Source organism: Ictalurus punctatus, chromosome 10 (genome assembly GCF_001660625.3).
Source record: "Ictalurus punctatus breed USDA103 chromosome 10, Coco_2.0, whole genome shotgun sequence".
Taxonomy (NCBI): Eukaryota; Metazoa; Chordata; class Actinopteri; order Siluriformes; family Ictaluridae; genus Ictalurus; species Ictalurus punctatus.
In genome coordinates, this window is record NC_030425.2 from 8,241,168 (window position 1) to 8,263,922 (window position 22,755).

At 39.6% G+C, this 22,755-nt stretch overlaps 1 protein-coding gene across 2 annotated transcripts in view; it reads right to left on the reverse strand.

Moving 5' to 3' along the window:
• Nucleotides 1-3,760: 3,760 nt before the first annotated feature.
• Nucleotides 3,761-22,755, reverse strand: part of xxylt1 (xyloside xylosyltransferase 1) — a 40,922-nt gene continuing 21,927 nt past the window's right edge. For both annotated transcript variants that reach the window (XM_017479011.3, XM_017479010.3), the window contains exon 5: nucleotides 3,761-6,183. In XM_017479011.3, coding sequence (XP_017334500.1) covers nucleotides 5,787-6,183 — 397 coding nt within the window. In that variant the 3' untranslated portion in view covers nucleotides 3,761-5,786. The remainder of the gene's footprint in view (nucleotides 6,184-22,755) is intronic.

Here is a 22,755-nt window from a genome sequence, read left to right on the forward strand (position 1 = left end):
CCACTGCTTTGCCCAAATTCCAGCAGGGTGCACGGTGGGTTGGTGGTTAGCACGTTCACCTCACACCTCCAGGGTCGGGGGTTCGATTCTCACCATGGCCCTGGTTCCTCCGGGTATTCCGGTTTCCTCCCCTAGTCCAAGGACATGCATGGTAGGCTATGCATTGGTAGTGTATGAATGGGTAAGTGATTGTGCCCTGCGATGGATTGGCACCCTGTCCAAGGTGTACCCTGCCTTATGCCCGATGCTCCCTGGGATAGGCTCCTAGTAACCCTGAAAAGGATAAAGCGGTATAGAAGATGGATGGATCATGACAGTAAAATAAATTAATTAAAAATAATAAATAAATCAGTTGAGCACAAAGCGAGTTAAAGCTGATTTTATCACGGTAAAGCAGCATCTCCAACAAAGCAAAAACAACTTTGCTCTGAAATTCTCATTTGTTTATTGCATTGCTTTGGTCATCCATATTCTGAAGTCTCACATCCATCACACTGTCTGAATCACTTTCGTGGCTTTAATATTTTATGGCACATTACAAAATAAACAACTACATTACCATTATATTCGTCTTTCAGGCCAATATTACCATACCGCTGGGTTAAACAACATTTGCAATTCAAAAGGGAAGTAAAAAAAAGTTTAGCCATTACAACACAGGAACACAGCTGCGAATCTTTCTGTGTAATAAATGGCGTTCTTATATGTGGGGGAAAATGTACTATTTAACTTCAACACTGGCAATCAAATAGTTTATCTTTTGTACCTGTACGCGACATGTAAGAAATGCTTATCCCGTGTTGCTTAAATATGAGGAATGCAGGGTATGTTACTGAAAGCTTTGTCTTTTTTCCAGAAAGATTCCTCCCTAATGGAAAAGTACAATCTCTCCCGGTGACGTAAATAAGCTGTGATTTTTGGTGATCTCAATCTGACGTGGCTAACCTTTTAAAAAAAAAAAAAAAAAAAAAAAAAAAAAAAGTAGAAACTTATACCTGCTGAAATATTCTCCTTTAAGGATGAACATTTCTCATTCCTCATAAATGTTAAAATGCTCAGCTACAAGACCTGAGAGCTTAATTCTCTGATGACACACACACACACCGACACGACAGTTACTGTAGAGGGGACGACTGGACCTTTCTAGCTCGTCACAAAAAAAGTGATGACGTCAAGCTGGTAGATTAATAAGGCTATGCTGAAACATGCACGACTAGATTAACCCATCAAAAGGTTCATCTTTAAAGCACAAACTAAACTCGGATGTTCAATATCTGCGATGCTATATTAAATAAAGGCATTACCACCATGAACATGTCTATCTAAAGGGTTCAGCAGGGTTTTTTCCCTCAAGATAGGGGGGGAAAAAGAGCAACAACTACTACGAAAAATGTCAAACACAAACAGCTACAACTAACTCTAAAATTATTTTACAACAGATTTTTCTTCTGGATTTTATATTCAGGATTTCTTCTGTGCAAGTCCATAAATCATTGAAAAAAATAAATAAATAAAAAAAGATGGACGTATTCCCACTACGACTGACGGGTTACAGCGTATTCGTCATGTCCGTTTTCCGTAATGGACACTGAGGGGTTTGGCTCTCCTTAGTTCCTTTAAATGTCTTGCTTTTTAAACAGTGACTTAGCTGTGTACCCTCTGCACACCTGCAACATTACTGTCTCCTTATACAGGACATAAATTATTATTATTATTATTTTAAAACAGTGCTTCGATTATTTTAACCTGGCTATCCAGTAGGGTCTCTTATCTGAATTTCACAAGCATGATTAACTTTTCAAAAGGTTAGGTTCCCATTTACATCCATCCATCCATCCATCCATCTTCGATACCGCTTATCCTTCCTTCAGGGTCACGGGGAACCTGGAGCCTAGCCCAGGGAGCATGGGGCACAAGGCGAGGTACACGCTGGACAGGGTGCCAATCCATGGCGGGGCACACTCACACACAGATTCATACACTATGGACACTTTGGACAATCAGCGTGCATGTCTTTGGACTGGGGGGGGAAACCGGAGTACCCAGAGGAAACTCCGCACACACAGGGCCACGGTGGGAATCGAACCCCCGACCCTGGAGGTGTGAGGCGAACGTGTTAACCACTATGCCAAAATGTGCCAAAATATTCCATGAGGAGTACATGTTGTTCAATTCACTAGCTCACTGCGGCTCACTCCAGGTTTTAGAGCATGGAAAATGCAAAATATGGTCTCAAAAAAATCGGTACAGAATCCCTGAATGTTTTTTTTTGTTTGTTTGTTTTCCAATTGCTGTATCATTATTTTAAATCACTAATCTGTTATTAAGCTGGTGCTGGTAAGCATTTCTAAAAGGTGGCTGGGAGATTCCTATTAAAAATGATTGTTACCCTCACCGTTAGAAAATGCATACCACTCTATTCTACCCTTCATATTTTATCTGAATACACGTCCTTATTGGTTGATAATGCGTCTTAGAAATATATATTCTTTTATAGATTTATAGGCCAAACATCAAAATACTGACAAATCAGGCACTTTAATGTAACCTTAGGGTGGGGGGAAATGTAGGTCAGTGATGTAGGTCAGTGTGCTAGAATAAAAAGGTCCTTCTAAAAAAAAAGTCCTTCTTTGAAAAGGTCCTTCTTGTGGAGGGAAGAGACCTTTGCAGCATGGTTCCTCTGATTCAAGAAGAATAGTGTGCAGGCCAGAATATAATCATGTAATTATGTAGTGTCTGTATAGAGGAAGACTGCATTAAAGCAACAGCTTACACTCGCTTACATTTGACTTGTTTGGAAACCTATTGCTTTTGTTTAGATCTTTACATGCTTGGAACGCTCTCATTTTCATTCTTCTTCTCATTTCATTTTTCATTCTAAAAACCGTCAGTCATACTTACGCTCTCCAGCTACTCAGGCAAAGGATTGAGCGCCATTTTCATGGGGCATCATGTTTTAGTGCAGCATTTCACCCCATTACTCTGCTCCCTTGCTTATTTGTGAACAAATTTGCAATCTGGAACATTTATCTCCATTTACTACACATAACATGCAAACAATACGCAAACTAATTCTATTTGTGAAGGGTGCTTGGACCCCGGACATCGCTGCTTGTGGTTATACACTGTTTGTGTTACAGACATGATTGAGGGCTCAAATCGACCGGATTATTGAGGAGAGGTGTGTTATGACTATATATGTAAACCAGACTTACGATGTTTGAACCACGGACAATTTAAAAAAAAATTTTTAACGTTTTTGACCCATAGAGAATGAACGAGGAATAAAACACGGGTGTCACAGCTCAGACATCGTTCGGCTGACATACTCATATCCCATATCATACATTTAGGGAGTAGAGCTGGCTTTTCATTTTGGTATGAGCCTACAAATGGCTGACATGTGGCCCTCCTATGAAGACTTCCTCATGGATTGCAAAGTATGTGAACATGGAGTCAGCGAAAACAATATGGTGGACCAATTCCACAACGTTACATGATGATGTGATGACGATTGCCGAGCCCTATATATTTTATGATGAAAAACTGAATAATAAGCTGGGACTAAAGTGGTCTGGCAGAAAAAGTATATAAAGTGATACTCAATCTGCCATACAAACACGATCTTTGTACATGTAAAAACTTTAGTACAAATTAGGCTGCCTTCTTTAACACTCTTCGTGGCTCCATTGAGAGTGAAAACACCCCCACAAAATTCAATCTACTTGGTGCAAAAATCACACACTTACACAGTAAAATATACCGTTGAGCAAAGCGCTAACAGCTTAGAATTTTAATATTCACTTTACAATCAAAATACAATAAACATATTGTAAACAATATGAGAAAAAAAAAAACAAGAAATGAACAAGTGGTCATTATGAACATGATACAAAAAAACATGGATCTAGAAAATCCTTTTTGATTACTGGAATGCTGAAAGAATTTTTTTTAAAAAGTGTGGCCCCCTCTTCCCTCGACTTTAGGTTATGAACTCATGAATAAACTGTTCTGTCAGGGCTATAACAGCCAGGAATGGATACTTATGACTTAGGGTTAGATGATGATGATCAGAGTCCTGTATTGTACCTCATCATATTGTATCGTTTGATACGAAGCTCTCCATTTGATACGAATCTGTGTATCGAATAATACGTTCACCAAACTGCATAATAAACTAGTCAAGTCGTTATATAATATCCCTAATATTATATGAAGCGTAATAAACATTTAAACTTAATCAAGCCCACAATTCTCAGTTTTTTTTAAATGAGCTAATACAACCATCCTAGAGTAATACAGTAGCACACTAGCTGGTGCTAATACCACTGCATCTGTGCTGACATCTCACTCTCTCTGGCAGATTCACACAATATAGTGGGGAAAGCATGATGCAAAAAGAAATTTGAGTTACAGAGGCCTTTGTGACTTCAGCGCCATCCTGAGAATCACAACATGGTTGACGGTTTCATTCGCCCCCCCCGAACGTTTTGAAACAGGGTGGAACAATTAAGTGGGTTAAAATGCGTCTCTGTATTCCAAACCTTTTGGGCTAGTTTCTGGTCTCTTCCTTTGAACTGCAAATGGAAACCTATTATTCAGGCAATACTTATTTTTGCTGTATCGAAGACGTATTATATTGAGGACATGACCGTATCACACAGTATCAAATTTAAATATTGTACTCCTAAAGAGTAGTTTACCTGAAAGAGAACTCCAGTGTGGATTATTACATAACTTGAGACTCTGCGGGAAGTCTGCCAAAACCATCCTTGCTTAGAAAGCGCCACTCTAGCATATCTAAACACAATGCTTGCTCCTCATACTGAGCGGAAGTAAATCCTGCTGGAATATCTGGAATCCCAATTCCCACCCATGGCGCATGCTGGTGCATCTCACTAAGAACGGCTTTTTCTGGGAAACTAGCCATACACCAATCTGCCATGTGTTAAAAACATTTTGGCTTGTCTGCTCAGTTTATTTCCTGTGATGCCACTAATTCATTCTAATTTTCAATAGGAGGCATGAACTCGCACAGAGCAGGAGAAAGCTTGGAGCTGACTAGCAGGATTTCTGCTAACTGAAAATCAGGTCAACATGCTTTACTACTTCACTCATGAATCCCTCCCTGAAACAACAGCGCACTGGTGGGGTTTCTACTCTGCTCTTTGCTCTAAAAACAACTGTTGGGTGCTATTATATTGCGGTCAAGACCGCAATGCAAAACCTGGTTCTCGGTGCCAGTAACGTGAAGAGATATTGCGAGTGCCAGCACTCTCCAGTTTTTCTGGGTAAAGTCGGCTGTATGGAGAAGTCAGTGTGAACTCAGACCTCCACCTGCATCATGGGGCAGCAATCAAAGAGAACTGATTGCTCCTCACCTTGGCATTTGAAGAAAAAAAAACAAAAAAAAACCTGAAGCTTGAAAATATGTAGCCAGATCAGACACCACAGCATGGGACGTCTCCACAAGTTCAGATTAAAAGCAACGTTACATTATTTATGCTGAAATGCAAGGGACACAACTATTGGCTGGAATTCATTCCAAAGCTAAATGAATAAAAAGAGCAATGCATGTTTCAATGAATCAAGGCATAACCTAGTCTCTTCTTCTCGGAATCTTTTTTTTCCTGCCATTTATCTTAGTCTATTACAACATTATCTATTCAAAGTAAAGCTTGAGCATGTATACTCAACTCGGGTTGGTCGAGCAACACAGAACCTTGCATGTAAATGAGCAGAATTCTCTCAGATGGTTCAAACTGTATAAATAATCCTTGTAGGTCTCAGTCAGCGGGTATAGGAGTGTTGCAGTTTCCATGGTAAATGTGCACGGGTCCATCGCAGTGGAAGTACAGATGAAATACATCTCCATAGCCGTGGTCCCTCCACCAGGTGCACAGTTGGCGGTTCCAGCCACAGTCAAGGTGGTGGAAGAGCTCTGGATGCTCCATGCCGATCATGGTGAAGAAGTCCTGATCGCCCAGGTGGCCCCGGAAGTGATATTTTTCAGTGAGATGGGCGACATGTTCAGGCTCAAGGAGGCGGTTGTAGAGCGCAGAGCGACGCATTGTCTCCAGATTCAGCAGCATCACACCGCTGTTGAACCCGGGCAGGCCATCGGGAGGGGGATCGCCCACACGGGATTTGGGGTTTTCCTTGCGATACTGCCAGAAGGTGTGTCTACAGAAGGGGGCACACAAAGACATACAATAAAAAATAAAAAGGTGATAATGCAGGAAGCCTTATCATGATCCGGGACCCTGTCCACACCACCGTAGTTCTTTCTCACCCCTTCCACTTGGCAAATAGTCAGGGAAAAGTCGACATCCACTTCAAAAATACACACATTATCTTTTGAACATATTACCTTCTGAACAGAAAAGTATGACTTCATAGGCGTAAACAATGATATGTTTAAATGTTTTTTAAACTTGACGCATCACAAACATGTCTACAGTAGTTCTTACTGTTACTAATTTATATACCAGAACTATGGCAGAGGCGTGAAAATAGAACCGAGAGGAAACAAAGTATTCGGGCAGCACAATTGACCAACATTTTGTAATTTGTTGCAAAGCTGTTGGAAATTACAGGATCTAGGCATCTATATAAGAAGTAATTTGCTTGTTGCAGCACTGAGGTTAAATTTTTGCCCATTCCTCTTGGCAAATCATTTTCAATTCCTCAAGGTCCCTCTGCTTCCTTCAACTGAAGTACCCCAAGAAGCAGCCCCATATCATGATGCTCTCACCTCTGTACTTCACTGTGGGTATGGTGTTCATGGGATGAGCTGAATTATGGCCGAAGAGTTCTCATTTCCTTTCATATGATCAGAGTGTATAATTCCGAAAGTTTTGTGTGAGGAGGAGAAATGGAGATGACTGCAGTGCAGTTATTGTTGTTCCTGCTGCTTTCAGCTCATCCTGAAACTCTTTTCATGTGACTGCTGGCTTCTCTCTTACCTTCCTTTTATAATTACTCTGAGAGAACGTTGTGAATTCTTACATGTCCCACCTGTCTGGGGACAATTAGTTGTGATTGTGTTGTTTAATAATGTTGTCTCTTTACGACTTTAGGAAGCTCCTTCAACTTTACCATGATTGCTACTTGTTCCCATGCACTGGCAACGTCTTTGACGATGACACCAGGTGTAATTTGCATAAAAAACATTTTTTGCAGTGTTTTTATTTAGAATTTTATATATTTTTTTAATGAAACTTTTACCTTTACCCCCTCCCCACCCCAATCAATTTAGCCTTTTACACATATATTTGTTTATTCTTACGAACACATACTTTTTTTGTTCATATTTATAAGTAACAAAAAAAACCCCACACACATTAATTGGATCAGTGGTGGCTTGGCAGTTAAGGCTCTGGGTTACTGATCGGAAGGCTGTTGGGCCCTTGAGCAAGGCCCTTAACCCTCTCTACTCCAGGGACGCTGTATCATGGCTGACCCTGCGCTCTGACCCCAGCTTCCTGACAGGCTGGGGTATGTGAAGAAAACAATTTCACTGCGCTCTACTGTATATGTGACCAATAAAGACTGATTATCATTACTCTGTGTGTATATTTGAAGTGGATACTTGACTGGAAGTATATTTAAAGTGCACCTATTATGGTTTTGAAACGTGTCTAATTTTGTTTTAAAGGCCTCATACAATAGATTTAAATGCATCCAAGGTCAAAAAACACTTTGGGTTCATAATATAAATTGCAGCATTAGCTTTTCCCCCCAGTGTCACAAACGACTTGTACAATGTTCTGTTCTAAAGGATTCAGTCTAAACTCCTCCTTTAAGAGAGCATACTCCGCTCTGACTGGTCAGATGTCCCAGTCTGTTGTGATTGGTCTACAGTGTTCAGCGTGTTTCAAAAAGGAAACGTCCGCTATGAGTTTCGTAACAAGTTTCAGCTCCGTCTGCTTGCGAGCGGCCGATGAAGACCAGAGGCGGGGCTTTCGGTTCCAAACCTACGTGAGTCTGGAATTACTAACGACTCGTTTCAGGTGTTCAGAATCGCTTCCTTCTTTTGGGAGTCAATAACGCTTTGATTTTTTAAACTTTGCAGACGTACTTACATTCACAAAGAGATCTATAACACACTACATGAAAGGTAATATCTGAAAAACCATAATAGGTGCACTTTAAATAAATAAATAACAATTGCAAAAGTGTCCGAAGATTAATTTCCCCTCACTGCACAGTGCTGCAATGAAGTCGGGACACAGAAACGCAGGTATATTTCTGGAGCAAGATAAGTAAAAAAAATAAATAAATAAAAATAAATAAATCCCATTACATCAGCAGATTTGAAATGTCACACCCCTTTTCACCTCTGCACCTACATCGGTGCAGCACAGTAATTTATCCCCATGAAACTAGAAACAGAGCACAAAAGAAAAAAAATTGCAATGTGCCCAAGAAAACAGCAACAGGCCAGCATTAACGAGCAAATTACACTTGTGTCAGCATGAAAAGAGGGCCTCTGGTCCTACCTAGAAGTTTGGAGATATGTGGTGAACACTGTAAGCGATCCAGACACTCAAATGTTTTCTTCCATATTCCCTATTACTAACCTCTTCTAAGCAATTGTAATTGTTGTAGTCATATCTTAACAGATTCCCAATATCAACCCACTGTCAATCAACATAGAGCTTTTTGTGTCTAACACTGAACAATAGTTCACGGTTCTTCGACACAAGGTGGCGTATTTCTAAATCTTTGTAACAAATTAACTGAGAAATGAACCAATCACGATGTGCGACACATAAACTGAAGCGTTCCCTCCGACATCATGCGTCTCAAATGTGCAGAATTAACCCTAAACCATGATGTAAATGAACTGGCTCTCTCGTGTCTCATATATATGATAGGATTCAGGGAACCTAAAATGAATAGCAGTAAACTATGACTGATAATACATTTTCATATTTACACAGAGCCCAAAGACTCCTACTACAACACCAGTATTATTTCAGGAGACTTTACACGTTGGTTACAGCCACAGGAAATACCTTAGTAGGTATTAATAGAATCGATTTAAAGGAAGCCCTTGAAGTCAAGCACCTAAGACAAGTAAACAGGAAGAGGCATTCTGCCACAAAAATGCAGTCCAGGAGCATTCAGAAATAGCTTTAAAATCTTAGCTGTGTCTTCGTAGGTTCTTCTGTTCACAACGGTAGCATGACATCCACTAGAACCAAAACTCTACATCGTTTATAATGAGGAACGCTCATAATGAGGCAAAATCTTTTTGATGTTGAGAACAGTCTCCACAGGAAATTTCAGAGGGAGTTCAGAGTTGCGCTCTCGCTCTCACTTTATCCATCTCTCAAAGGAATGAATGTGTGTGAGCTGAGGAAACAACAAAGCAATTGCTCAGGCTGTTTCTAAGGGTACATTCAATTGGCAGAAGAACACCAAGGCAAAAGTGCAGGTTTTATCTTTCTATCTCTGATTCCAATTTATCAGGTACTTCTAAAGGTGGCCAAGCAAAATTACTAATGAAATAGCTTGCAGTCGGTCATGAAATGGTCATGAAATGGTGTTCTGGCATATGTCCACTTTTCAAAGAAGCTGCAACTCTAAAGTGTTCTTCATTCACCCCCGGGTCCTGCATACGTCTCTACACCAAAGGTTTTCTCTTTCACATAATAGATTCAAAGAATAACCATTAATTTTTTCAAAGAACTGTAGATTAACCAATTGTTTCCCATAAAAATAAAAAATAAAAAAAGAGACACATCGCTTCTTATTTTAGTAAAGCATAGAATACAAGTGAAGATACAATATAGCAAAAAGATCTTCGGTACGTACAGTATCTCACAAGAGTGAGTACACCCCTCACATTTTTGTAAATATTTGATTATATCTTTTCATGTGACAACACTGAAGAAATGACACTTATAATGCAGCTCAGTGTCAGGGTCTTGGCAATCTTCTTACAGCCTAGGCCATCTTTATGTAGAGCAATTCTTTTTTTCAGATCCTCAGAGAGTTCTTTGCCATAAGGTGCCATGTTAAATTTCCAGTGACCAGTATGAGGGAGTGTGAGAGCGATGACACCAAATTAAACACACCTGCTCCCCATTCACACCTGAGACCTTGTAACACTAACAAGTCACATGACACCGGGGTGGGGAAATGGCTAATCGGGCCCAATATGGACATTTTCACTTAGGGGTGTATTCACTTTTGTTGCCAGCGGTTTAGACATTAATGGCTGTGTGTTGAGTTATTTTGAGGGGACAGCAAATTTACACTGTTACACAAGCTGTACACTCACTACTTTACATTGTAGCAAAGTGTCATTTCTTCAGTGTTGTCACATGAAAAGATATCATCAAATATTTACAAACATGTGAGGGGTGTATTCACTTTTGTGAGATACTGTATGTTCTGTGTTGTCCTTTAAGACATTCAGCTTTATGGCAAAATTACAATAATTACTCCACTTGAATGAATTGCACGGCAAATACTTTCAAAGGCTTAAATACCAAACCTGTGTTTTTGGTACTGAATGGGGAGGAGAGAAAGAAAAAAAAAAAAAAAAAAAAAAATCCCTACACTCTGCTGTCAAACTCATGTAGCTAGCAATATAGCTTGCATGTTTAAATTACTGTCAAATTTTGTCATTAACATGACCTGATAGCAGTGTTTTCCATACATTTTTACACAGGTTATGGGCAGATCACCTAAATATAGAGATAACTGCCTTAGGAGCAAATATCAGCCATTTTCTCTAGGTAGTAGGGGTGGCATACATTCTCTCCCCTATCAATCGCAGCCAGGGGCGTAGCCAGACCTTTTACAATGGGGTTGCCAGGTTAGACCTAATGACTCGATTGGGGTGGCAATCGAGGGTGGGACGAAAGAATAATCTTCAACTGTACGAGTACAATCCTCATCAAACTTGTCCTCCACTGCTCTAACATAATGTCCTGCTTTTCCAAGACAGAACTGGTGAGGACTCTTGGTTTCTTTCCATATTTTGGCCTTTTCAGATGCCGTGACTGCAATGGTTATGCTGCTAAATACTAAGTTTTAGTCTTGTAGATACGAATCAAAAATACTCCCACTTCTTCCCCTGAGAAATTCCTCTTTTTTTTGTTTGTTTAGTAGTCATTTTGTGCTGACCTCTTTGTGATTTTGCCTTTTATGGAGTTTTGTGGGCGTCACTAAATGCAAATCAGCTGTGCCGTGAATGCACCCAGTAATTGATGGGTGATTAGCATTTATCAACATCCTAAACTTCTGTAAATTTGGAAATTTTAGTTTGGTTTCACTTCTGCAAACGTTTACACATCTTTAAAAAAAATAAAAGATTAGTCAATTTAATAAACATGCATCTGATGTGTTGATAAATCAAAGCCGTCAACACTCCCCAACAGAGAGGATCTTCAGATCGAGAGCAAACACTGGAATACATGCACTGAGTGTATATCTCAAACATTCTTGACAAAGTTAATAATAAACCCATCAATTTCAAGTCACAAACTTTACTGATACATTACTTACATTATTGGAAATGACATAGATTGCTGGAAATTAATCTATGTTTATTGCGCATCATTTGTGGGATAATGAGTAATTGGTTAACTGCACTCATAATAAATAATAAAGAAATAAGATATAATAACATCTATAAAAGTTAGTTTGTACAACAATTGTTGCATACCTATATTTAACAAAGTACTTTTTTTTTTTTTTTTTGGATAAACTTGTGTTGTGTTTGCAATTGTTTGATGTCCATGAAAGCAGAGCATTTGTGTGATTTTTTTTTTTTTTAAACAAAAGAGCAAAAGGTTAAACAATAAAGACAATTTATATTTACCAAGATTGCCAAAATTACTGGAGGTCACTGTCCAACATGCTTAATGAACCATACAAAATCAACCCGACTCATTTTTACATGTTTACAGAAAGTAATCTTAAAAATGCCCAGTGATACCCAAGGTTGTTTCTTGACAATAATTGAACACGACTAACTTTGGAGAACACGGAGAACTACAATTTTATGCTGAGTGAGGCGAGCTAGTAAGTGACATGATGAACAGACAGAGTCTGACAAAGCAGTGTACTCTGAAATTCAGAGCTTGTCTATAGTGGCTTGAGCAACAGCAATGTACTGTACTGTACTTTTTGACCGACATCAACACATTCTGTTCATGTTTCTGATTCTGCAATCCTACCATTCAGAAACTCTTCTCCAAAAAAGAATGTCAACCAATTACCCAACCAAGAGATTTGGCGCTGAGCTGCTAGGTCATCACTGAGCGTTTGCTCAGTGTTCAGGCCAAGGCCACAAGAACAGAATAGTGTGTACCACAACTAAAACATGACATCCGATTCTCACCGCAGTGTTCTCTGCAGAGAACAGCATATTTGCCACTCGTGTGTGCTTATTAAAGTTATCTTCAGAGAAAGACCTGCCACACCAACAGAAAGCAATATGACATGAAGTGGTGCTTTTAAACGAGACTTGAATTGACACCTTTAATGTAGGAGTAAAAACTAGTGTGTGTGTGTGTGTGTGTATGCATATTACATAATTAAGAAATAATTTATGTCAGTAATGTCATACACCTAACTTGTAAATGGTGTTTCTGTGAAAAGCCTGACTACGCTAATTTAAATACATTTACAGCAATACAGTTCTGACCAGAGTGTCAATTCAGACGTTACAATGCCTAATAACTTTTCCTTTTTGAAAGTGCTCAATCACGGTGTCTTCGATTACCACAACAATTCACACAGACATGCCTAAATATCTTCCCAAAGGAAACTCGCATATTCATGATTTAAAGTCGCTTCCATCATCTAAAACAGTCATTCTGTGGTGTGTCTTGTGCGAGGGTACGCTGTTCATATAAGGGACCGAGGCAAAAATATACAGTCAGGTCCATAAGTATCTGGACAGTGACAGAATTTTCGTCATTTTGCCTCTTTACACCACCACAACGGTTTTGAAATGAGGCATGATGTGATCGAAATGTATACTTTCAGCTTTAATTCAATGGGTTTAACAAAAAGCATGCTTAATTGGGATGAGGTTATCGGACATTTAATTAATAATTAATTAATTAATAATAATCCTTAAGAAGCTCGAGTTGCTTTCGCGGTACGTTTTAGGTCACTATCCATCTGTACAGTGAAGCGGAGTCCTATCAGTTTTGCAGCATTGAACTAACTGAATCTGAGCAGAAAGTATAGCTCTATGCACTGCAGAATTCTGCTACTTCTATCAGTAGTCACATCATCAGTAAACACCACTGACCCAGTTCCATTGGCAGCCATACAGTGCACTCCACGAATATTGACACCCTGGGTAAATATGAGCAAAGAAAGCTGTGAAAAATTGTCTTCCTTTAACCTTTTGTCCAAAAATATTCACCAAAATATATAGATTTTTGGATCATTGTCCTGCTGGAAGATCCAACCACGGCCCATTTTAAGCTTTCTGGCAGAGGCAGTCAGGATTTCATTTAATATCTGTTGATATTTGATAGAGTTTATGATTCCATGTGTCCTAACAAAATGTCCAGGTCATCTAGCAGAAAAACAGCCCCAAAACATTAAAGAGTCACCACCATATCTAACCGTGGGCATGAGGTACTTTTCCATATGGCTATCTCTCTGTGTGCTCCAAAACCACCTCTGGTGTTTATTGCTAAACAGCTCTATTTTGGTTTTATCTGCCCATAGAACCCGATCCCATTTGAAGTTCCAGTAGTGTCTGCACACTGAAGACGCTTGAGTTTGTTTTTGGATGAGAGTAGAGGCTTTTTTCTTGACACCCTTCCAACCAACTTGTGGTGATGTAGGTGACTTCGGATTGTAGTTTTGGAGACTTTCTGACCCCAAGATGCAACGAACTTCTGCAATTCTGCAGCTGTGATCCTTGGAGATTTTTTTAGCCACTCGAACCATCCTCTTCACAGTGTGTTGAGACGATATAGACATGCGTCCAATTCCAGGTTGATTCATAACATTTCCAGTTGACTGGAACTTCTTAATTATTGCCCTGATGGTGGAAATGGGCATTTTCAATGCTTGTGCTTTTTTCTTATAGCCACTTTCCATTTTGAGAAGCTCAACACATCACAGTTATATTCCTTGGTCTTACCCATTGTTTTGAATAACTAAGGGAATTTGGCCAATGTGTTACCTCAGACGAAAAATGACAAAAATTGTGTCACTTTCCAAATACTTACTTGTCCAAATACCGAACACTGCTCATCATTCTGAGAACACGATGTACACGGTGAAGCAATGTGGTGATAGCATCACGTAGGGATGAGGACCATTCAGAGTGCCCATGTTATCCCACGTTGACTGTTGAAAGCGACTACAGTGGGCATGTGAGCATCGTAACTGGACCGTGGAGCAGTGGAAGAAGGTGGCCTGATCTGATGACTCCCCTTTTTTTCCTTTTACATCATGTGGGCGGTTTAGTACGCGTGTGACGTTTATCTGGGTAAGAGAAGGCACCAGGATGCACTGTGAGAAGAAGGCAGTCTCAGCAATGTTCTGCTGGGAAACCTTGGGTTCTAGCATTAATGTGGATGTTACTTTGACACATACCACCGAACTAAACATCACTTCATGGCAACGGCATTCCTTAATGGCAGTGGCCTCTTTCAGCAGGATAATGAGCCCTGTCAAACTGCAAAAATTGTTCAGGAACGGTTTGAGGAACATGACAGAGTACAAGTTGTTGCCTTGGCCTCTAAGATCTCAATCCAATCGAGCATCTGTGGGATGTGCTGGACAAACAAGTCTGATCCGGCCCTACCTTGCAAATTACAGGACTTAAAGGATCTATTGCTAATGTAATGTAATATTATATATATATATATATATATATATATATATATATATATATATATATATATATATAAAGTACTGATTTCTTTTCTGAGTTTTTGTGTATCTCAGTGCGTTTGATAGGTTTAGAACAAACAAAGTACAGCATAAAACAAAGGCAACCTGAGTTAACACAACATATAGTTATTTTTTATTGAAGCGCAAAAAGAAAAAGGAAAGAAAGAAAAAAAAAAAGTTAGCCTCCATGTGAAAAACTAACTGCCCCCTTAAACTTAAAATCTGGTTGTGCCACCTTTAGCAGGAATAACTGCAACCAACTCTTCCGATAACTGGAGATCAGTCTTTCACAGCACTGTGGTGGAATGTTGGCCCACTCTTCTTTGCAGAACTGCTACACTGGAGGGTTTTCAAGTATGAACTGCCCATTTAAGGTCCTACCACAGCATCTCAATTGGTTCAAGTCAGGTCTTTGACTAGGCCACTCCAAAAGTTTAATTTAGCTTTTTTTGAGCCATTCAAAGGTGGACTTACTCCTCTGCTTTGGATCACTGCCTTGCTGCATAATCCAGTTGCTCTTGAATTTCAACTTATGGACTGAAGGCAGGACATTCTCCTTTAAGATTTATCTGGTAGAGAGCAGAATTCAAGTTTCCCTCAATTATTGCATGTTGCCCAGGCCCTGATGCAGCAAAGCATCCCCACATCATCACACTTCCTCCACCATGCTTGACTGTAGGTACGAAGTTCTTTTTACGGAATTCTGTGTTTGGTTTACGCCAGCTGTAACGAGACCCCGGTGTTCCAAACAGTTCCACGTTTGACTCATAAATCCACAGAACATTCTCCCAAAAGATCTGAGGATCATCAAGGTGTGTTTTGGCAAAATTCAGATGAGCCTTAATTCTCTCCTTGGTTAGCTGTGATTTTCACCTCGCCACTCTTCCATGGAGGCCATTTTTTCCCCAACGTCTTTCTGATAGTGGAGTCATGAACCTTTATTGATGCAAGAGAGGCCTGTAGGTCCTTCGATGTTGTCCTTGGCTCTTTTGTGATTTCCTGGATGAGTTGTCACTGTACTCTTGGAGGAATTTTGGAAGGTCGGACACTTCTGGGAAGGTTCACTACTGTGCCGAATTTTCCCAGGTAATGACTCTCACTGTGGTTCTTTGGAGTCCCAGAGGCTTTGAAATAGCTTTGTAACCCTTCCCAGACTGATGTATTTCAATCACCTTCTTCCTCATCATTTCTGGAATTTCTTTCAACTTTGCCATAGTGTGTTAGAGGGTAAGACCTTTTAACCAACTTCATGCTGTTGAAAAAGTTCTATTTAAGTGTAGATTTGATTGTACAGGGTTTGCAGTGATCACGCCTGGTTGTGTCGAGTCCAGCTGAACCCCATCATGAATGCAGTTTCACAGATTTGGAGAATTAGTAACTACGGGGGCAAATACATTTTCACACAGGCCCACAGGATAACTTTTTTGCTTCAATAAATAACATAATTTAAAAACTGTACATCGTGTTTACTCGGGTTGCCTTTGTTCTACATTAGATTTTGCTTTCATTTCTGAAACAATTTAATATGAGATGTACTCCAAAACAGAAGAAATTAGGATGGGGGCAAATACTATATACACACACACACACACATTTTTAATCCTTGTCATGCCTTGGGAGTACTGGAATATTGTGTAGGTCCTAATGATTATCAGATTTGTTACCTAATATGGCATTAGCAATATTTGTGGGGGGAAAACAAAAGAAGGCAAACAAGGTTAAATTACTCTCAGTGCTGCCAGAAGCATTGGCCGTTTCTAAAAAGTACTTTGTTTTATGGTCTGGCATAAGCTACAACACTAAATCTCAGAGATTAAGAAAAGAATCTAAAACATTTCAAAATGTTGGACATCACACACACGGGTGAAGATATTCTGTGGATAAATTGATCAGGGGTTTATCAGGGTTGTGGAGAAAATGTAAATAATATGTAATGTACTTTAACAAAGTTAAAATTTGCTTGTGGAAAATGGTTAAAGTGAAAGACGGTTCAACAACGTACAATGCGCTTCCAACATTTCTCACATCTTCACAACTGCATGATTACAAATCGAAATATTAATCGCGTGAAAACGCAGGTCATGTCATGAGGCAAACAGAGTCACATAATGTAACGCGTTTTCACACTTTAAAGGACTTTTAAAGGTTCTACCGTTTTCTCTGTTGTAAAGTACTCAGTCATTTCAATCAATCACCCTATAGTCTAAGAGAAGTGACGTAGCTCACCACAGCATGCTTCATTATGTAATCCTACTAATCAATAATGAAATTCGTTGCCAAATCTTTTCATTATTAAGTTGTAGCCCTGGTCTTTAGTAACAAAAAGATCAGAGAACAACATTTGTTCCCCCGTACTGTAGCATGTCTATTTGCTTACATAGACTTTCTGAGGCGGCACCATTTGTTCGAGATGTTCGAATTATGTAGTGAATTTCAGCACGGTGGTTTAGAAGGAATATATTATAGCAACACAAGTGCTCCTTTTGCACATGCAGTCAGTCATCACATTCAAGTCCAGCTAAACTAATTTGCATTTTCCTGAAGTGCACAATGATATATTTATTTTCTTTCATCCCATATTGGGAGGACTCACGTGATGCGGGTTTATTAGTGCAGTACAGTCAAAAGCACCCCATGAAGCTCGCCACACTCTGACGCATGTTTCATTAGTGCCATGCCATTTATCCTACAATGGGCCCATGTCCAAAACAGCCCTGCGGTCTGATCTCCCCTGCTTTGTTCAAATGTAAAATTAGTACGCATACACACAAAACAGTAGAACAAAGAAAAGAAAATATCCTGTCAAACCTTTCCATGCACACGAGTAAATAATATATTTTAGGCATATAATCTCAATCCTGTAGTACCGCAGTGACATCTACAGTCGGGTATTACTGTCAAAATAACTCCGGGATTTGCAGCGGCGGATTAGGCGATGTGCTCTGCAGCCCTTAGCAACGTGGTTTCAAACGTTCAACATGTATTTACTCTGCTGAAGATCTTTCATTAAATAAGCATCTTCCAGCAGTAGATTCAAGAAATGCACTACATGACCAAAAGTATGTGGACACCTGACCCTCACACTCATATGTGGGCCTTCTCACAAAAAACCAAACACGCTGCATTTATACTGTACCCGTCTTCTGGAATTCTTCCATTTTTGAGGAAAACATATTTCCTTATGTTCATTTCTGTGAGTTCATATTCAAGGATTTGTATCCTATGTTTACATATTTCCGCAAAGCTGCTTTGAGACAATGTCCATTGAAAAAAGCGCTATATAAATAAAATTGAACTGAATTCTCCAAACTGTTGCCACAAAGCTGGAAGAACACAACTGTATAGATTGTCTCTGCATACCGTAGCATTACAATTTCCCTTCACTGGAATTAAGAGGCACCAAACATGTTCAAGCATGACAATACCCCAGTGCAACGCGAGCTCTATGAACACATGGTGTGCCGAGGTGGGAGTGGAAAAACCCTGACCTCAACACTAAAATACTAAACACCTTTGGGATGAACTGGAACACCGACTGCACAACATTAGTAACCTCGCTAATGTGTTGTGGCTGAATGATCACAAATCCCCACAGCCACACTCCAAAATCTAGTGAAAGGCCTTCCCAGAAGAATGGAGGTTATAATAACAGAATATATGGGTGTGATGGTCAAGTGCCTACAAGCTTGTGGCAATACAGTGTATATATCAATACCTACAATTTTACTATAACTAAACTAGCCTGATCACAACAGTTTTGCCAGATATGAACAGAACAGATCGCATACTGATCGACAAAAAGAATCTCGCTGGCAACATAAAAACAACTTGCAAAGTGCCAGAAATGCATGGATGAATGACCGAGTGGAGCTTCCATGGTGCTTTTGTTTTATCGTCATTAACATTGCATGGAGTCTTAGTATACCTTTCACCTAGCTATTTTCAGTACCAAATAGGCACGAAGAGGCGAAGTGAACAGTTAGAAATCAGCTCAGGGTTTGTGCTTGAAATAAAGCTGACAGACAGCAAAGAGATCGATCATTCTCAGAGGTACTTTGGTAGACCTGACACCACCCATCAGATATAGTACTGAACAAATTCGTATCGGCCAGAAGAAATTCAGAAATCTCTTAACTTAAAAAAAATAAGAAGAAGAAGAAAAAAGCAGTACCGCGTTCCCCAAAAGCCAGATATAAATTATTTATTTCAAGCCTCAAAACATGATCAATAGACCCCGGAGTGAGACTCTGACATGATCTATGCTACCTGGTTGCAAAAAACATAGTGAAAGTCTACTGTGGATTTTTAAGAGCAGGTGAGAATTTATTTTCTAAAAATGTCATGTGCTGTTGGGAAAAATGTTCATCAACACATTTGTTTTTACGGCATACCATCAAATCGGATACCTTTTCAAAACACCACAATGCGGTTATGATTACAGGCAGTTACGAGGAATAATTGGTCTGAGGAGCTCCATCTTTGTAGTCATTTCAGGTAAGTAAAATGTATTTATATAGCACGTTTCACACAGCAAAGCTGACCAAAGTGCGTCACAGAGTAAGGAAAGTAACATAGAAACAGAATTAGACCCAATAAAAAAACAATAGAAAAAATTGATTAAAAATTAATAAGCAGGTAATTATCATATCAGTACAGATGGCTTGCTAACTAAGAATTTAACAGGCTTAGCTTGCTTGTTAGTTATCATGCCGGATTTATATTGCTTTAACAAATCTACATAGCTCGCCTAAAATCTACAACAATGCTAGACAGCTAGCATGCATTCTTACCTTAAATTTCTCACTAGTATTAACACAGAGTTTCCATGAGATATGGATATGTACAGTGGTGCCTGAAAGTTTGTGAACCCTTAGAATTTTCAGTGAGAAACCAATTAAACAAATGAGACAAAAGGATTACACTTGGCCATTTGTTTATTGAGGAAAATTATCCGAGGTTACATATCTGTGAGTGGCAAAAGTATGTGCACCTCTAGGATTAGCAGTTAATTTGAAGGTGAAATTAGAGTCAGGTGTTTTCAATCAGTGGGATGACAATCAGGTGTGAGTGAGTGCCCTGTTTTCTTTGAAGAACAGGGATCTATAAAAGTCTGATCTTCACAACACCTGTTTGTGGAAGTGTATCATGACACAAAACAAACGAGATTTCTGAGGACCTCAGAAAAAGGAGCTGTTGATGCTCATCAGGCTGGAAAAAGGTTACAAAACCATCTCTAAAGAGTTTGGACTCCACCAATCCACAGTCAGACAGATTGTGTACAAATGGAGGAAATTCAAGACCACTGTTACCCTCCCCAGGAGTGATCGACCAACAATGCTCACTCCAAGAGCAAGACGTATAACAGTCCATGGGGTCACAGAAGTTACACTGGGTTCCTTTAAGCTACTCAAGGCCTCTCTCAAACTGGCTAATGTTCTTGAGTCCACCATCAAGAGAACACTGAACAACAATGGAGTGCAGGCTTGCAAGGAGAAAGCCACTGCTCTCTAGAAAGAACATTGCTACCCTTCTGCAGTTTGCTAAAGATCATGTGGAAAAGCCAGAAGGCTATTGGAAAAATGTTTTGGGGATGGATGAGATCAAAATACAACGTTTTAGTGTAAATGAGAAGTGTTATGTTTGAAGAAAGTAAAACACTGCATTCCAGCATAAGAACTTTATCCAATCTGTGAAAGACGGTGGTGGTTGTATCATGGTTAGGTACTGTTTTACTGCATCTGGGCCTGGACGGCTTACCATCATTGATGGAACAATGAATTCTGAATTATACCAGCGATTTCTAAAGTAAAATGTCAGGACATCTGTGTGCGAACTGACAGATGAAGAGAAAGTGGGTCATGCAGCAAGACAACGACCCTAAACACACAAGTCGTTCTACCAAAGAATGGTTAAAGAAGAATAAAGTTAATGTTTTGGAATGGCCAAGTCAAAGTCCTGACCTTAATCCAATAGAAATGTTGTGGAAGGACCTGAAGCAAGCAGGTCATGTGATGAAACCCACCAACATCCCAGAGTTGAAGCTAAAGATAAAATTCCTCCAAGCTGATGTGCAGGACTGATCAACAGTTACCGCAAACGTTTAGTTGCAGTTATTACTACACAAGGGGGTCACACCAGATACTGAAATCAAAAGGTTCACATACTTTTGCCACTCACAGATATGTAATACTGGATCATTTTCTTCAATAAATAAATGACTAGGTATAATATTTTTGTCTGATTTGATTAATTGGGTTCTCGGTGTTTACTGTTAGACCATCTGATCATGTTTTAAATATATAGATATACACAAAAAGGGTTTTAAAAAAAAGAAAAAAAAAAAAAAGATGCCCAGCCAACGCAGGGTAGGTCACCGCTTAGGATCATTTATCCACTGACAAAGCACCAAGCCATAAGGATCTTCTAGGGTTACATAATTTGAAATGTCAATCCGTCAATCCGACTCCTAAACAAAATTCTTCATCAATTCTTTTGTTAGATAATAACCGAGTAGTGTCAGATTGCTAGTCTAATCAGGTCTTTTTGCAACCATGCTTTTTGCAAGTGCATCTCTTTCGGTTTACAAACACTGGGCCTATAACCCTTCCTGCACGTCAATAGTAACCCGCTCAAGACAAGTCAAAGCTTCAACAAGCTCCATCAAATAGCCGTAAAGTACTTTATGGAGTACTTCAGTACTTTAGATTTACCTTATCACGTCAGTACTTTGGCACACTGCCCGACTCCATATGGTGCGCTAAAGAGGGCAAGGCTGAGTCCCGGCAGTAAGACACTAGATTTGTGACCCCAAGCGAGACACAGGAAGTTAGGAAGGAATGGAGAGAAGACAAACCTCCACATTGATTATTAGGGTTCCAATAATTCTCATGCATCCCATCAGATCGCACTGGGAGGTTGGTATCAGATCACTTATAGGTCCTGGAAAACCATGCCCTGGTCTGGTGAGGTGGAGTCTGTGACGTAAGGGGCTAAACCAGATTTATTTATTTTTTTAAAACAGGAAAGATATATGTTCCATTAAACATTTACAGAGCTGTTAAGACAATACATCAATACCCTAGATATTTGATGTTCCTTTTATCCAGATAGCTGACTCCCTGATAAAAAATAAATAAATAAATAAATCACAGTTTGTTTTCTGATAAAAACACACTTTTCAAGTCAGTGTTTACAGTTTGTTTTTATGCAATTGTTCAGCTTGTTTAAAGAAAAGTTACCTGAATCCAATACCAAGTCTTTTTTCTGGGAGGGAGAAAGACTTAGCAGTCTCCTGAGAACACATTCAAAGAGCAGATAATATATGATGACATAAATCCCCAGTGTATTCTTTTTAAGCCAAACGAGCTTGCGCATTAGACCGAATAGGTCTATGACTTGTTAAGCAACTGGCAAAATGGACAGAGGTGTTATGACCAAAAGCCTTTTCTGTGTATAGAAAGTGAAACAAACCCGGACGTGCATGAACATGCCACACCGATGGAAAGACGAGAGGAAAGCTCTTTAGGTCCAAGCGCTAATCGTGGCTGCCCAGCGGGGCCATCTTGTTGGTGCAGGTGGCAGATCTTATCGGCTCAGCCTTACCCAGCTCTCCCTGATGCACTGCTAACATTTCAGTGGTTAATTATGGACTCTTTGTTGTGGAGAAACAGCTCACTTGGGGATGATTCTTTCCACAGGCAGGACTTGCTCCATTCGTGCATACATTCATCACACTGTCGCAAAATAAGAGTTTGGCTGCCATCTTTGTATTTTGTGCTCAGAGATAGAAAAGTACAACTGCTCTATCCAATAAAAAAAATCTGTAATTTGACTTAAAGATGTAACTTACACTGGAGACACTAGGTG